Below are 18,429 nucleotides of genomic sequence, written 5' to 3' on the forward strand. Positions count from 1 at the left end.
TCCCCTCAACCTTTTAATTTTTCAACAACTGCATACCTTGATTATTGACTATTACATATATACTATATATTAAAAATATATAATACAATAATTATATATATATGCACAAGCAAAATGGTATACTTTATATAATACTACAGAAAATCTTGGTAGCATCTCAATGACTGGAAACAATCTAAAGCAGTGGTTCTCAAAGTGTAATCTTGGGACACAACATGAGAATCATCTGGGAACTTATTAGAAATGCAAATTCTTGAGCCACTTCAGACCTACGAAATCATATTCTGAAGGTGGTGTCCACCCATCACACTCCAGGTGATTCTAACGCATGCTAAAGTTGAGGAATCATGGATCTAGGCTGATAATGAGCTTAATTATTCTAACTTTGCCAATGGTATATATATCTGGCTTTATAAACCATTAACTTATAAACAAAAAAGGGCAGTTATCTAAGATACTAACTTAATATAGCTTGGTTAGTTAATTACCATTAATTGCGTAATTCAGTTAACAATAGTAACTGTGTAGGAGATCCTACATTTCTTTCTTTTCTGTCTCCCTCCCTTTCCCACCCAGTCAACTTTATATACTGAAAATGTATTGCTTTTGTGATGGGAAAAAAAAATTTTTTTTTTGGCTGCACCACGTGGCATGTGGGAATCTTAGTTCCCTGACCACAGATTGAACCTGTGGCCCCCTGCAGTGGAAGTGCAGAGTCTTAACCACTGGGCCACCAGGGCAGTCCAAAAAAATTTTTATTTTAAATTTAGTTCAGGCCTCTGCTACTGGCCAAGACAGAGTAATAAAGGCCGGATTTACCCCTTGCAACTGAAATGACCAAGAAAAGAATATATTGAGACATTGGATACTAATCTCTGAGAAATGGGAAACCCTACAAGGGTTTCCAGGCTGTAGTACAAGGAAGAGGAACACAGGTAGCCGGTAGCCTAGAGGTCTCCAAGTTGAGGAGATAGCTGGGAGTCTGGGGAGGTCAAGGTGGCTAGAGTTTGCAGGGCAAAGTGCCAAGGAGAGACCTACATATAGAGAGCAAGCTCTGGAGATCTGCAGAGGATCCCTCTTGAGTCCAGCAGATTACTGATCAGCACATACAGCAAAGGTCCAAGGCTGAGAACAGAACCATCAGAAAAAAAGCAGAAAGGAACAATGGAAAATTCTATGATTGGTTAGAGTGCTCAAAAGAATACTGCCTCAGTAATGGGGAAAAATTAGCCCCAGACTAAAGGCTGCTTTGGTCCCTCCTAAGAAAGCTTAAAAGTAAACCCTGAAAAGATCAAACTGTCCCCAAGGAATTTGTGTCACAGAATAATAAGGTCAATAATATTTATGGGAATACAAAAATATCTAGCACTCATCAAGGTAAAATTCATCAAGTCTAGCATCCAATCAAAAATTGTCAGGCATGCAAACTAGCAGGTAAATAGGACCCGCAATTAGAAAAATAATCAACTAATCAATCAAAACTGACCCAGAAATGACGCAGATGTTAGAATTAGTCAACAAGGACATTAAAAGAGTTGTTGTAACTGCATTCCATAAGTTCAAAAAGATAGAGGAATGACAGCATGCTAGTAGAGACATGGAAGGTTTATATCAGTATAAAAGACACGAGGAGTTCCCTGGTGGTCCAGTGGTTATGACTCCACGCTTCCACCACTGGGGGCCTGGGTTCGATCCCTGATTGGGGAACTAAGATCCCGAAAGCCCCACAGAGCAGCCAAAAAAAAAAAAAAAAAAATTAAAGACAAAAATTAAACCTCAAAAATACAAAAAAATGCAATGTCTGAGAATAAAAAAAATACACTGCATGAGATTAATGGCATATTAAACAATGCAGAAGAAAAAATAAATGATCTAACAAATATAACAGAAACTATGCAAAATTAAACACAGAGACAAAAAAAGACTAAAAAAAAAGTACAGGGCATCAGTGAGCTGTAGGACAACTTAAGGCAGCCTAATATAAATGTTAACTGGAGTTCCCCAGAAAAGGGAAACAGGAAGACAGGAAAAAAAATTTGAAAAAAATAATCACCAAAATATTTCCAAATCTGATGAAAATGATATATACCTAGGGATTCAAGTAGCTCAATGAACTCCAAGAACAAGGAACATTAAGAAGACAGCACCAAGGTACATCATAATTAAACTGCTTGGGACTTCCCTGGTGGTCTAATGGCTAAGACTCCACACTCCCAATGCAGGCGGCCCAGGTTCGATCCCTAGTCAGGGGATCTAGTCCCACACGCTGCAACTAAGAGTTCGCATGCTGCAACTAAGAGTTCGCATGCTGCAATGAAGATGCAGCGTGCAGCAACTAAGACCCAGGATAACCAAATAAATAAGTAAATTGCTTAAAACTAGTGAAGAAGAGGAAATCTTAAAAGCAGCCAGCAAAAAAAGACATCATTATGTGGTACATACGGGCATACATTGTTTTATTATGTTTTGCATATACTGTGGGGTTTTTTTTTTGGTTTTTTTACAACTTGAAGGGTTGTGGCAATGTTGTTTTGAGCAAGTCTATTGGCACCATTTTTTCCAATGGTATCTGCTCACTTTTATGCCTCTGGGTCACATTTTGGTAATTCTCAAAATATTTCAAACCGTCCACCAGCAAAAAGATTATGATTTACTGAAGGCTCAGATGATGGCTAGCATTTTTTAGCAATAATGTATTTTGAAATTAAGTAATGTACATGGTTACAGTTTTAGATGTAATGCTATTGCACACTTAGTATACTTCATAACATTTACAATTGGGAAAAAACCCAATTCGTGTTGACTTGCTTTTACTGTGATATTCGCTTTACTGTGGTGGTCTGGAACAGAACCTGCAATATCTCTGTGGTGCGCCTTTATTATTTGTCAGAAACCATGCAAGCCAGAAGGCAGCGTAGCCACATCGTTAATGTACTGAGAGAAAAAATAATTGGTTCAACCCTGGTAGCTCTATTTTGTCACTGTTGGAGAAGACATGTGTCTTACATCCTCAAATGCATTAGAAATTCTCACAAAGACTTCTTGCTAATACTAACAACAGTGGTGAAAGAAACATACTGTCATTTAACAAGCAGGAAGCAAAGTCAAGCTGAGACGAATCTTTCCAATTTAGCATTCCAGGTAGTTTTAATGCAGTTAATCCAGGGCTACACTTACAAAAACATTATTTCAAGCTCTTCAGAAGACAGGTACAGCTATTATATGAAAGATTATTTCCTCCTACAATACATATAATAAGAGGAGGAGGAAAGAATGACTTTTTTATTTCTGTGTAATATGCAAGTTAGAAAACTATCTTGGAAGGAAATTAAGGGGAAAAAAGTCTGGAGGCAACTTTATTAACATTCAGGTGAGGGTACCAGAATTTGGATTCAGCAAGTCTTTCTGGTTTAATTAACTTCCTTCCCTAGGAAGAGGTTATTCTGGGAATGGTGATTCAGAAAACAGAATTCATGGTTTTAAGGAGGTAGGGATAATCTTGTTCAATTTAAAAAGCTGGAGAATGAAGGGATTATTTTAATTTTCCTGACAATTTTCTTCCAGAGGGGACTACAAGAGTAGAATATAAGCCAGACTGATCTAGTGATAATAAGCTCTCTGAAGAGACTGGGGATACCCAAGTTTGGAGGTAAACCTTTTGAATATGATTTATTAGCAATTAAGAGGATGACTTCCTTGAGGTACATCCGTGACCTCAGCAATAATTTCTAAGAGATTATTTATTCCTTAAAGTTAGGAAGGATGGAGCCTGTTCCTGAGTCGGTAGACTGAGTTCCTAGCCTAGGCGACGACGGTTAAACCAAACAAAAGTAACCAATATAGTCTAAGCCGGAGAAAGGCTATTAGAACAATATGGTCACTCCAACCGTCCCCCACCTCCCCCTCCCCCGCCAAGAAATAAGTCCAAGGATTTGAGAACAGTGTGCAAAGCATTCTAAGTATATTTCATTTATGGAAAAAAAAATAAACTGCTTGTTATGTGTTTGAAAGAAGAGAAGGTTAGCTTTGAGGGCCTCCATTTCCAGACATCGTCTGCTGGTCCTTTTTCTGAGCTCTTACAAGGTTATTTTATTCTATCTTTTATTCCTTCCTTAAAAATATGCTACTCTGCTCAGTATCTACTGTGCATCCAGTACAAAAGCTCAAAGGCCACTGTTCAAAGAGGAATTCCAAGGATGCTCCCTTTCTTATGGATGAAGTAAGAGAAACAGGCTGATTATGATGGGGTGCCTTACTCTAATTGAGTATCTGTGAAGGAAAGACTAAACTGGGTGCTACATCTAAAGACAGTCAGTGTGTACAGCCCCGACCATGATAAAGGCACTGGTTGTCAAAGTGGTTCACTATGCTCCACGGTACAGAGTAATCCTGTACATAGGATGCTGGTGGTTCAACTACACAAGACTTCGCTCTCTGCCTTGGTACTGTGGTTACGGTCCCTGGGGTCTAACCAGGGGAGCAACACTGCCACAAGAGCCATGGGACCTAGGAGGAAAGCCGTAGTTGCTGAAGTCTGCAACTCAGCTTCCCTTTAGGATAAGACAAGTTATCCTGGAGTGCGGATTACGGACCCCTTGCATTATAATCACCCAGCATGACACAGATCTTGGGTCCCCAGCCTAGACCTACAGAATAAGAATATCGCAGGCAAGGCCCATGAATCTGCATTTTTACACATTCCTGTATCATTTTTACCCATGTTAACATTTTAAAGTCAGTAGTCTAGATGAACATTGTCCAGTATGGTAGCCACTAGCCTAAATTTAATTGATTTAAATTTAAATCAATTAAAATTAAATTTAAAAATTCATTTCCTTAGTCATACTGGCTACATTTCAAGTGTCTCATAATCTACCATATGTGGTGGGTTAGTAATTACCATATTGGAACAACACAGAATGTTTCAATCATTGCAGAAAATTCTATTAGCACTGGATTAGACTGTGGATTTGGGACAAAGATATTAACTTATCCTTAAGTCTGCTGTGTGTGTCTGGGGGCTTGGGGCTGGGGATGCGCCAAAACGCAGTCTTTAAGAAAGTGCTGCACGTAATCTACAACCTAAATCTGTGTATATGTACGTACCTGCACAGGGTGGAGGGGTTGCTATTTGGACAGTGAGATTATGACACTGCAGATGAAAGGATGAGAAAGGTCGCTTACTCTAACCTGTTTTGGCAGTTGGTTTGGCCCAATCATAATGAATAGACAGGTTCTCTTACCCAGATAGTTAGAAAGAGGAAAGTCTAGAAAAACCAACCTCATGATAACAAACAGAGGTATTCTTTCCATCTTTGGAAAAACAGATTCAAAGAGTTATAAACGAAATAAACTCTACCTTTGCTCTTCGGGAAGAGCAATACTCTATCCAGTTGAGGTAAATCACACAGAAACTCTCCCTGGATATGCCTGCAAGTCGATGGTCATAGTCTTCATCAATGTTTGGATTAAACGTTGGGTCCACATCAACGTAATTTCGATCTGCACACAGACGTAGCCCTTCCTGCATCGTCTCATTAGCTAGCCACTCCTCCAGTTTAGAAGAGGTTGTAACATAATAAATGATACCCTAATGAGGAAAAGATAAAAAAAAAAAACAAAAAAAAACCTCAGGCTAAACCACAATCTGAATTAACTGCAAGTCCTCAGTAAATTAATTCCAACTGTTTATACGATAGTAGGAATCAAAAATGTATATTCCAACTCAATACTGTAAGTATACTATTTTGAGAATGCTACAGTAATACATCTCAGGCCTTCCTGGCTAAAAAAAAATTAATACTTTTAAAATCACAACCATAAATTCAAGAAGGCAACTTCAAAACAACTCCAGTCCACTGATTTTAGGATATTCTAAAAACAATTCTGTCTACTGAATTTAGGATCTTTTAAGGGAGATGAAAAACCTTTATTGTGGTGTACTTATTTTGAGAAAATTCTCATAGAAAGCTATTAAACCATCTTGTGATCCTAGGTCAAGTTATAAAAATATAACTAATAAATAAAGCAATAGAAATATACATCTTTAGAGAGAGGAAATTCCACACACAAATGCACACATGTTAAAAAATGTTGTAGGGCTTCCCTGGTGGCGCAGTGGTTGAGAGTCTGCCTGCCGATGCAGGGGACACGGGTTCGTGCCCCGGTCCCGGAAGATCCCACATGCCGCGGAACGGCTAGGCCCGTGAGCCATGGCTGCTGAGCCTGTGCGTCCGGAGCCTGTGCTCCGCAATGGGAGAGGCCACAACAGTGAGAGGCCCCCGTACCGCAAAAAAAAAAAAAAAAGTTGCAAAGTCAATTTCTTTAGCTTCCTGAGGTTGGGTTTAACCAAACATTCAACAGAGGACTCAGGCTTCAACCCAATCAGCACAAATAAGGTGGTACATAGAGGTAATAACACATGAATCATTAAGATTTAGCATACGTTTTTCCTCTTGAAAATGTTGGCTTAGCCTGTAAACCCCCAGTCATAACCATGCTGTACTTCTGTAAAATCTTTAGCAAAAACAGAATACCTGTGCAGTAAAGAACTAATCTTGCCCAAAGAGAGGTTTGGCCTTTGCACCTGGGTTCTGGGAGGTAACCTCTAATCCCATGCACTGTCCTGCCTGGTAAGAGTCTTTATTTACCTGGAGGCTTAGAACCATGAGCTCTAGAGGATCTGGAGACTAAGGCTGGCCATGTGGATGGTCAAACAAGTCTAAATGACTGTGTGTCAAGACAAACTCTGTACACTGAGGCTCAGGCGAGCTTCCGTGGCTGGCAACACTCTGTAGGTATTCTTTCACATCGTTACTGGGAGAAATAAACATTGTCTACGCAACTCCATTGGGAGAGGACAACTGGAAGTTCAGGCCTTAGTGTCTCTAGACCCTGCCCTATGTGCCTCTTCCCTTGGCAGATTTTAACCTGTATCCTTCCACAGTAATAAATTCTAACCATGAGTATAATGGCTTTGCTGAGTTCTGTGAGTCCTTCTAGCAAATTATTGAACCTGATTGTGGTTTCAGGGTCTTGGGAACCCTGAAATTGCAACTGGTGTCAAATGTGAGGGTGTTTTTGGAGACCTCCCAAAGCTTGCAATACTTTCATTCAGTTTGTTGAAAGCAGTGCAAAGCAGTGGTTAATAGCAAGGACTCAGGAATCAGACAAGCCTGTGTTTTAAATCCCCAACTCCACTTGCTAGTTAGAGGACTTCGGCGAAGTTAACTTTTGATCCTTAACTTGTTTATATGTAAAACAGGGACGTAATATTCCTTTAGAGAATTAGGTAAGATATACATATCATATATATACATGCGTGTGTGTATTCCTTAACGCAGTGCCTAAAAGATATGCACTACAGATGGTAGCTATTAATATTAATGAACAAATGTAATAAGTTTCACTAAAGAAGGAAATAGCAAGACCTTCACAGGTATAATTTACTGACTGTACTGGATACTACAGAATTTAAATCACTACTTAGAAGCAAAGCACAAGTTAAAAAAACAAACGTGCATGTGTGTGCGCACGTGTGCGTATACGTGTGTCTTTTCCAAGAGCCTCTGATACCAGATCTAAGTAGGCACATATCCTTACCTTGACATAGTAAGTGGTGAGTACTTTCCGAAGATCAAAGACTTGAAGCATAGAAGCAGCACTATTGTCAGTGATGCTATAACCCTCCAAAATATACTTGGTGACTATCACTTCCCAAGCCAGCCAGCGCTGGCTAAATGCAGCATTAAATGAAAGCACATGAGGAATATGGCCAGGTTCACAACAGCAAAATCCTTCATCTTCCTCAACACCTTCAGTAATGGCCTCCACTTCCCGTTGTTGACAGTAAGTACCTTAGAGAGAGAGAGAAAGCACTTACGACAAAGGGGAAAGAAACATGAGGTGAAAAAAACATGAGGTGGAAAAATGAATGCTTCAAAGACATAAGAAACTTAGAAAAAAGACATTTTATTTATAGCAATTGAGAGGATGCGATCGATCTGCCTTAGACTGCCCATTGACAAACTGCGGCATGCTCCAGGAAAGAGGCGTAGTATATACTCATCGTCTGCAGAATCGTAACGTGCACTAGCACATCCAAGGTTCTGAGAATTTGTGCAATAAAGCAACCTGAATTTTGATTCATTGATTCCCAAATTTTTCAAATTTGGGTTTACAACTGCATTCATATCAAATGAAGACCAAATGAGTCAATGTGTGTCTCACGAAGGTCTGAGTTAACTCAAAACTGGAGGAGTGGAAAGAAAACTGAATCATCCCAGGGCACACGATACAGACAGACATGCAGAACTCAAAAGAATCTGGGCTGTATTCTCACCAGCACTGTGTCCATGCTGCAAGCAGAAATAGTATATATACATCCTACTCACTTGGCTATACAACTTGTAATGGTTCACTATAGTTTAATATTAAATATATAATTACAATTCTTCTCTGTTGCCAATTCCAACAATAAGTGGATAAGGTTACATTATTGGCACTTGAGGCTTATCTGCTGATAAGGCTTATCTGCTAAGTTTCAATTAGGTACCAGGTCTGATTGTTCTGTACTAGCAAACAATTCTTGGAAATTACATTCTTTTATAGATGATACTTATCTAATAGGCATTCTCTGCGTTAGTGTTATTGAAATAAAAATAGAAAATCAGATTAAATACAGAATTAGATACACAGCCATCTATGCCAACAACATACCATCCATCACATTCATGTTAATTTTTATTTCGTTCTGTGGTCTTGCTTCCATTTAATTTGTAAATTCCTTATAGGACTATAGAGTGACTATAGCTAATTTTATAAAGGCACATATTAAAGTTACATTATAATAAAAGTAAGTGGGACTTCACAATAATTTTTTTCTTTTAAAGAGGATATATACAACATCCATACTTAAAACACCACTTTGAGAGGAAAAAATGCCATGAAATTTAGCCCCGGTTGGTGATGGTGGTGGTGGTGGTGGTGGTGATGGTGGTATGATGAACGATAAGACTGAGAGGTAAGCTTGGCCAAGCTAATGAGCTGTACTGTCGAGAACTCTAGAGCCTTCAACAATTTTATTATTTCATTTCTTGTTTAATTATGTTGACAAGCCCTTCCAAAATAGTGTTACATAGTGGTGAAAAAACTTTGTCTTGAACTTGACATAAACAGGAATGCATGCTGTGGCTGACCATTACACAGGATACTGACTACAGATACACATATACACCTTTTCCAGAATAAGGATGTTATGTAATTTTATAAAGTACTTTTGAAACCAATAATGAAAATGAAATTTAACCAATTTGCTTTTAATAATTAATTTAAAGAATGAAAAACAGCTGAATTGGTGAGGGATACTTAAAAATAAAAGTACTAAAAAAAAAAAAAAAAGTACTGCTGGTTCCTCCTTACTCTGGGCTCCGAGGATTTTTGTATCTATAGTCATAAACGAATTAAACTATAGTTACTTTTTTAGCCAGTTCAGTCATATTTTGACATCAGTATTACATTGGTTTTGTACAAGAGAGCCTTGAGATATTTTCCTTCCTTATCCATTTGCTAGAATAGATTAGAGAGGGCAGAAGAATTATTCAATTTCTAGAAGAAACTATCTGAGGCTGGGTTTTTTAAACTGTGGCATGAAGTTGGGTCTATTCCTTAGGTTTTATATGTTTTTACTTTATTTTATTCATTTTGTCATCCTTCTGCAAAGTCTGTCAAAGGTTTTTAAAGTAAAGGAAATAACATAACGAGAGCTGTATTTTGTGCAGATGACTCTGGTAGTAGTATACAGAGAAGAGAACAGGCAGGAGTGAATTCAGAGGTTTGACATTTTCTCACAAGAGACAGAATGAGGTCCTTGTTCACAGGAGCAGAACAAACAGAATAACTGAATTAATGTGGGGTGTTTTCACTCTGACATACAAACCCCAAGAATATTTTCTACCCCAACATACCCAGTAATACATTTTGCTTAGAAAATGAAGTCAACAATAAGCACAGGAATATTAATAACTGAAAAAAGAATTTTGAGATTTGGAAAGGGATTCTAGAGAAACCATTACTAATTGTTTCCTGGATTAGCTAGATCCTTCAGTCACTTCATAGTGAATATAACTGGTAAAAATTAATAAAACTAACAATTATGAAAACCAGACACGTTAAAATTAATTTGAGTAAAAACTGAAAGGAATCCAAACAGAATAAAAATGTTTGACCTATAAAGTTTGACCTGAAACACCACACTTGGTAGAAGTAACCTTTAAAAATATATAGAAGTAACATTTACAAACTTGGTAGAAGCTGTAACCAGGAAATTCTGATAGACAAAAAACATGATTGATAACTCAAATATCTGACATAAAATTTACATGGAAAAGAATCTTGAGAATATCAGTAAAATGAAAATGGAAATGAAAACTATGAAGGTATTTAACCAAGATCTATAAAAAACTGATCAAGAAATTTTAGTTAAATGTCACTTAAAACTTAGCATCCACTATGAGAGACAATAAAATCAAAGGAATTAAATTGGCTTAATGGAGTATACATCAGAAAACACATCAAAATGCTCAGCAGATCCAAATATCTGCCTGGCAAAATACTGCCTGACAACACTCTTAATTAATATTTTGAGGAGCAGGCGGTAGATGGAACAGGGACTACCACTGTGAAGGAAAGAAATTAACCAAAGATCACAACAGCATTTGAGCAAGAATATAATCATTCCTCATCAAAGTTCTGCAATGAAGAGGAAGGAGAAAAGACTGTTACTTAGATTACTTAACCAGTCTACAAAATGATCTTTATCATATGCTAGCTGCTGTGATAGGTCCTGGATATACAATAAGTGAAGCAGACAGGACTCCTGCCCTTGAGGAGTTTATAATCTACAGCAAAGGTTTACAAAATACAGCCCTGGGCCAAATCCAAGCTAAGAGTGGTTTTGATATTTTTAAAGGGTTGTTTAAAAGAAAAATCAAAGAAGAACATGCAACAGAGAATGTGTATGGCTCCAAAAGGCTGCACTATTAACTATCTTGGCTCTTCACAGAAAATGTCTGCCAACCCCTGGGCTAGAGAAGAAATAAACTTTAAACAAATAAATAAATATAAAATTAGAACTCTGCTAAGTGCTAAGGAGGTAAAAACAGGGTAATATGAGAGATAATCATGTGGGACAGGTGGTTAGAGACTAAAGCTTCTCTGAGAAAGTGACAGTTAAGCTAATTCTTAAAGATAATTAAGGAATTAGAGGTGGAAGATTGGCAGGAAGAGGGGAGACGTTTGGTACTTTCTGGGCAAAGGGAAGGGCGATAAGGAGGCCTTAGTAAAGAATTTAGCACAGCTAGGACACTGAAGGAAGGCCAGTGTGGCTACAGTGGACGAGGAGGGTGCTACAAAGTAAGGTGGAAAAACTGACAGAGGCCAGATCTCACAGCTGTCCACAGGATGTGTTAAGGAATTTGAATTCTATTTTAAATGCAATGGAAAGCCACTGAAAATTTAAAGCATGGAATGGAAAGGACATAACTGAATTTGCCTTTAAAAAAAAAAATCACGATGGCTGAATGAAGAATTACAGGTACGGCCTGCTATTGAAATTCAGCATGAGTTCAGAAAGTAAGGGGGTACTGTGTTCTCAAATTGATTTGAGTTTTGTTTGACAAAGAGTGAGAGTTTGGATGGCAAAGGATTTATCCAAAATTTTACTTGAATCTATTTGGTACCAGAGAGTAAAGTGGGGAGAGTGAAAATTTGGATCCATTTTTGATTTGGACAATTTCTGATCAATACGGTGAAATGAGCAGATAAGAAGGACCCCCTTCCAATTCACACATAGAAATTCTGGATAAAATAACCTCCCCACAAATACCTGTTAAAAAAGAAAGTTAAATTAAAATCAAAAAGCAAAGATGAAATCTTCAGGTGCCAACAATTTAAAAAGAAGGTGAAGTTATAGCAGTGGTATGTGTAGTGGTAAGGGGGTGCTGGCTTTTGGATGAGGACAGATGGATTAAATTTGAACAGCACTGGGTTAAGACCCTAGAAGAGATGGAATTAAGGTCCTGGGCTTCTGACAGAGAGTCAGAAACAAACCATAAGACAAGAATAGGAGATTGTAAAGAAGAGAGAGCAAATGGGTTACAAATAAATTACAAATAAATAACAAACATTAACATTTACTACCTTGAGTTTTACACAAGTAAAATCTTATTTCCAATGAATGGAGTAACTTTAGAAAAGCACTTGCTCCATTAACAAAGATATTATGTAACAAAGGTGCAAACTTTCTGATTCAACACCAGGGTAAAAATAAAGCTATAGGGTACAGGTCTAATTTGATCCTCTATTTAGACAAATGCTTTCTTATTTCCTATTTCAGGTTAAAAACACCTAAGGTACTTCTTAGAATAGACCAAAACACTGCTTGGATGCTTTCTCTAAAAACTCTCAAGTCCAAATGTTGCCTAGATTGGAAACACATGCATTAATAGGACTCCTTCAATTCCTATAAGACAAGTTTCTATTCCTGCTTACAAGACATTCAACTTACAGAAGTGGATAACATCAAGCTGGTATGTTTCTGAATGCATGATTTTCTGTGTAGAAACAGCTTCATTTGTCAGTATACAAAATTGTTGAAGGCTGGTGGGGGAATAGGGAGTAACTGCTTAATGGGTGTGAGGTTTTATTTGGGGTGATGAAAACGCTTTGGAACTAGACAGAGGTGGTGGTTGCACAAGATGGTGAATGTACTAAATGTCACTAATTTGTTCACTTTAAAATTGTTAATTTGATGTTATGTGAATTTCACCTCAATTTAAAAAAATTGTTGAGGACAAAGGCATGGCAGTTATATGAAAGTAACTTGGTTAGCTAACCTCTGCCTCACAGCATTCTATGCTGCCAGCCATCTAACGAGCATGTGCAGCTGATCACGATAAAAGACTAGCAAGAGGGCAAGCAGGGAACAACAGAAATTCACTCTTACCAGGAAAAAACAAGTCTGTTATACACTATTGATACTACCTTTACATACAGAGCATACTGCAAAAATGATTCTTCTCTGAATGTGAAATTTGGAAAAAAACTAATAACTACTCTTTAGCAGCTTTTCTCATTCCAGAATTCCAAATACTAAGGACCTACTTTCATAACTTTTGATTTGAGATGTAGACACATCAAACTTAGATGTCACAGGAGTACGTTATAGAAATGAAAGGTGAATGTCTTACCTCTGAATTCAAGTCCCCGCAGCTGGAAGGTGACCAGCCCATTGCCTATCTCTATAAGGTGTACTAACGCATTGAGGTAGTCAGAGGCAAGAATGAAACAGTCCCCTGTACTGTAGTTTCCCCACCGTCCTAGGTGCAAATCACCACAAAGACTGTGTTGTAGGGATCTGGTTAAATGTTCATAAAAGATGGAATTCAGATTGTTGTCATCTGATCCTATAAGAAGGGATTAAAAAAATGTTAACTTTACCTTAAGTACCCTTTATAACAACAAACAAGATTGTTAAAAGTATTAAAACTAATTTCCAGTTAGGGTTGTATCTATAGTTCTTTGACAAGGAAGATAATATACCCTTACAAGGGTACCCTGTACCCTTATAATACAGATACCCTTAGAATTTCTATATAAAAATGAAATATGGGATAATGGGAAAAAAATTTTCAAATGAGTTAGACGTAACGTAACCTCTCTGAGTCTCTGGTCCCCATCCATAAAATGTGGGAATTGGATTAGGTGAAATCTAAGGTCTTTTCTACCTCTTTAACAGTCCATGATCAAAATTTTCTATCACTGTTCAATTAACTACGCCTTATAATTAAAACCATGCAAGAGAAATGAAAAAGATAAAAGAAATTCAAAACTAGAACAAAAAGACATACTGGTAAAGGAAGTGGGTTAAGTAATACAAGATTTGAACAAATGAGATAGTCCAAAACAAAGAGAAGTTGGTCAAAAAAACTCTGTACACTGAGATGCCTAATATTAGCTAAACAGAAATAAACTGTATACACAGAAACAGCAGTAAAGAACCACCTACAAATTTTAGTCATCCTTTAAGAAAAAAAATTAGGATAAAACATCACCCAATAAATTAGAAAACCATCTTTAGAAGTAACCCATCCAAAGCAATAATCTGTAAATGGGTGCCCAAAGCACAGAATTGAAGAATGGCAAAACATACTAAACTTAATAATTACTTTAAACTCAGCCTAACTAAACAATAAAATAAAAGGGAAACCCTAGGCTCAAGCTTCAATAAAACAGTTGTAGCTAATGCTGTCTGCCCATTACAGAAGTGTGCATGTTAATTCAGGACATGGTCTTTGTGATAGGCATCTTCAGCAGCATAATTCCAAGCCCCCTACAAGGACATGCCAGAGCTGAGATGGCTGTTATATCTACCAGAACATGATAATGACAGTCATTAATATCAAATAACTAGTCCTCCTTAATCAAATTTATAATTATGAATCAATCTGATTACTATAATTTAGTTTCTCAAGCAGAGCATTTGAAGTAATCTGCGAGTTAAATGAATACAAATCTTCCAGTGTATCGGGAGCCATATTTCTTTAGTAAATTAATACACTGATATTCTGGTTGATACATTAATCTTTTATGGGTGGGGCAGTGAGATTCACCCTCTCTGTGCCAGATTACTAATAGGTGGGCCGACAAAAAGATGTTTCCCAAAGGACAAAACTAAGAACCAAACTTTAGATAATGGTAACACCACCAAAATGTCACCCACTGAAGCCTTATCTTGAGTGGCTATTTGGCTCCTCTAGATGACATCTCCGTATGTAATAAACTTAATGAAATTAACACTTATCTAACCATTTGGCGAAGCAGGGAAGCAAACATAATAAGTTCAGACTGCATACTCTTCAATACACCTCATCAGTTTTACTTTCACTGTGCTCTACTTTTTTAACCTATGTAAGAACAATCTTTCAATGGAATTTTTTATTCTTATCAGCATTCTTAAAATGCATTTTATAAAAGATGGGTGTATAAATTTTAGATATTCTAATTCACATATACTTTGCTAAAGTAAAACAAAATAAAGCGAAGGATATTTAGTTTTTCAGAAATGCCCTTTGGATTCCATAGAGGATTCCCAATAAGTCGGGAGTGAACTACGTATATAACGAATTCCTTAGACTTGCTTCTTTACTCACAAATAGGGCTATTACCTGGATTTCTATCAAGCTGGGAAGCCAATCTGGTATTTGAATGATCCACTCGTTTTGTGCTAAAAAAGGCAAAATGAAACATCTTTAGTAAGCTTTTTTATATTAAAAAAGTCTAACAATTAAAAGGGAGAAAACTATACAATAAAGATGAAATAAATATTATCGCTTTATAAAAATGAGAAAAATCTATGCATAACATATTAATAAAGCTCTTTGATAGAACAATTTTAGGGGTAAGGATTTATTTTTTACTCTTCCACCTCCATTATACATAAAGACAAGTTTTTTCTTAACTGATGTTTCACCGAACGGTGTATAGAAAGACACTGAGTTTAATGTAAAAAAATTTTTGATCAGGATGAAAAAATGCATACTGTATACAGTTCCTAAAAATATACAGTGCATGAAACATTCCTTATAAGGGGAAGGTTATTAATGTCCAGAGGTACAGTGTTCTTTAGAACAGTGGTTCCCAAAATGTGGTCCACAGGACCTGAAGCAAGACACTTCAGATCTTGCAGGGAGTTTTCCAAATCAAAACTATTTTCATAATAGTACTGAACTGTTATTCGCTTTTTTTCACTGTGTTGACAACTGCACTGACGGTGCAAAAGCAACGGTGGGTAAGACTGCCGGTGCTTTAACATCAATCAAGGCAGTGGCACCAAACTGTACTATTTTTCACTGCTACCCACGCACAAGAAAAAACAATAAATAAAAATTCAAGTTTCCCTTAAAAATGTCCTTAACGAAGCAATAAAAATAATACTTTTGTTAAAATGCAGCCCCTCAGTACAGGTCTTTTTAATATTGTGTGTGGCAAAATACACATAAAGCCCTTCTGCTGCATTCCGAAGCAGGACGATTAACTGGAGGGAAAGCATTTGTGCAACTGCTTGAAATGTAAGTAGCAGTAGCTGCTTTTTTTTCCATGGAACACCATTTTCACTTGAATAAACTATGACTATTCAGACTTGAGTATTTGACAGACACTTCTCAAGTGAAGAAAGTAAGTCTGACATTTCAAGAAAAATAACTGATAAAGATACCTGTTGCCAATAATAAAAATTCAAGTTTTCAAGCAAAAATTAGAATTTCAGAAAACTTGCATCTACCACCATGCGCTTGATAGCTTCCCAATACTTCAACACTTTTTTGAGATTGGCGGTGATATGAATACATATATTTTTTAATATTGTACCGTGAAATGGGTCAAAATTTGGAAGATCTACATTACTCACTGAGCAGGTATTTTCCAAACAGTAGATAAAGATGTATCAATATAAGTGTATGCATGGGTAAAAGACCCATTCAAACTATAAGACATATCAGTGAATTCTGATGTAATACAGTCAAAAATTCACTGATATGGCTTTAGATTCCACATTGCCACTAACCTTTAAGAAACTACCATTTGTCGGAGGATCCAAGAATATCCACAATTGTCTAAAAAGGCTATTAAAATACTTCTTTCTTTTCAAACTGTATGTCTGTGTGAGGCCAGATTTACTTTATATACTTCAACCAGAACAACACAATGCAACAAGAGACTGAATGCAGAAGCAGATAAGAGAATTCAGCTGTCTTTTATTAAGTCAGACATGAAAGAGATTTACAAAACTACAAAAACAATGACAGTCTTCGGATTTTTTTGGTGGAATGGTAAATACAGTTATTCTTCATTAGAAAAATGTTATTTATATTAACATGTAATAGGCTTATTGTTGTTATTTTTATATTAATTCATTTATAATATAAAATGAGTTTTGACTTATAATACAATAAATATTGTACAGTATTTATTATAGTAAATAACTATGTAGTAGATAAAACCCCTATCAACAAAATCTCTTTGGAGACGTCAATAATTTTTAAGATTGTATGTAAAGGGGTTCTGAGATCAAAAAGTTTAAGAACTGCTGACAAAGATGTTATTCTGGGGCTTCCCTGGTGGCACAGTGGTTGAGAGTCTACCTGCCAATGCAGGGGACACGGGTTCGTGCCCCGGTCCGAGAAGATCCAACATGCCGCAGAGAGGCTGGGCTCGTGAGGCATGGCCGCTGAGCCTGCGCGTCCGGAGCCTGTGCTCCGCAACGGGAAAGGCCACAACAGTGAGAGGCCCGCGTACCGCAAAAAAAAAAAGATGTTATTCTGGACTAAGTTTAAGTTGGTCCAGAAGAAAAAAAGGGTATAAATAACACTAAAATTCACCAAAAAGAGAAATACTATGTGTGATTTTAGGTAAAAGACCAGAGCAAAAGTTTCACATCCATAAGCCAGTTCATTGTTAAAGATTACCATTTTCACCTATTATATGTACCTACGTGTGAACGTGTAGAGAGAAAGGCAGTCGTGGAGCTGGCCAGTAGAATTATAAATTAGTACAAGCTCTTTCTGAATCAACATGTTAATACATTTATAAGCCTTTAAAATGTTTAGGCTCCATGATTCAGTAATTCCCCTTTAGATATTTTCTTAAATTAGAAAAAAATTTGGAGATTACATACAAGGATAGTTACTAGGCATCATATTAAACAGCTAACCTAAGGAATTAAGCTTAAATGAAGAAAATACTTTATGTACAAAGATGGTTATTTAAAAACCTATCCTCATGAAAAACTACAAATAACCTATAAAAAGTTTAGCTCTAAAAATAGCTACTTCTTAGAAAACTGTGAGATAACTACTTATGACTGTTATAATGATGTAACAGTGTATAGCATAAAGTTTCAAAGTATTATTAATGTGGAACAATTCTAAGAAATAACATTAAAAGAAAAAAGACAGAAAAATGAATATATTTAACTAGGACTATGTTTTAAAAATCTTATAAATAGAAAAAAAGGTAGAGAAAATAGAGTATCCTCTGACTCTTCCAATTTTATATAATTTTGAAACTTTAAGAATATAAAATTTTAAATATTTCAATAGAAAAAATGTTAACCATGAATAATTTATAACAATGCTGTCAATAGTTTTTCCTAGTAAAAAAGATAAAAACTGGCTTTCAAGTGTTGTTCTTTACTCACTTATAGTCTCTCTCCCAGAATTTCACAGGTCGAACATATGAAGTGATGAATATTGCACTTCCCAGGAAGGGGTTCAGTGGAGTAGAAAAGAAGGCTGATACGGCAGCCTGAACAAACAACATGGCTGAATCTATGGGAAAACTGGTTAAGGACCTTAACATTCATCTGATTGTGCA

At 36.6% G+C, this 18,429-nt stretch overlaps 1 protein-coding gene across 6 annotated transcripts in view; it reads right to left on the reverse strand.

Moving 5' to 3' along the window:
- PCNX1 (pecanex 1) overlaps nucleotides 1-18,429 on the reverse strand; it is a 171,087-nt gene that overhangs the window by 25,172 nt on the left and 127,486 nt on the right. For all 6 annotated transcript variants that reach the window (XR_010942113.1, XM_067731811.1, XM_067731819.1 and 3 more), the window contains 5 exons: nucleotides 18,254-18,383; nucleotides 15,225-15,283; nucleotides 13,248-13,463; nucleotides 7,603-7,856; nucleotides 5,360-5,590 (listed from right to left, as the gene is read on the reverse strand). Coding sequence is in view for 5 of the 6 variants with exons in the window: in XM_067731811.1 (XP_067587912.1) it covers nucleotides 5,360-5,590; nucleotides 7,603-7,856; nucleotides 13,248-13,463; nucleotides 15,225-15,283; nucleotides 18,254-18,383 (890 nt within the window). In the remaining variant the exon portion in view is untranslated. The remainder of the gene's footprint in view (nucleotides 1-5,359; nucleotides 5,591-7,602; nucleotides 7,857-13,247; nucleotides 13,464-15,224; nucleotides 15,284-18,253; nucleotides 18,384-18,429) is intronic.

The sequence above is a fragment of the Pseudorca crassidens genome, chromosome 1 (assembly GCF_039906515.1).
Source record: "Pseudorca crassidens isolate mPseCra1 chromosome 1, mPseCra1.hap1, whole genome shotgun sequence".
In the NCBI taxonomy this organism is placed as follows: Eukaryota; Metazoa; Chordata; class Mammalia; order Artiodactyla; family Delphinidae; genus Pseudorca; species Pseudorca crassidens.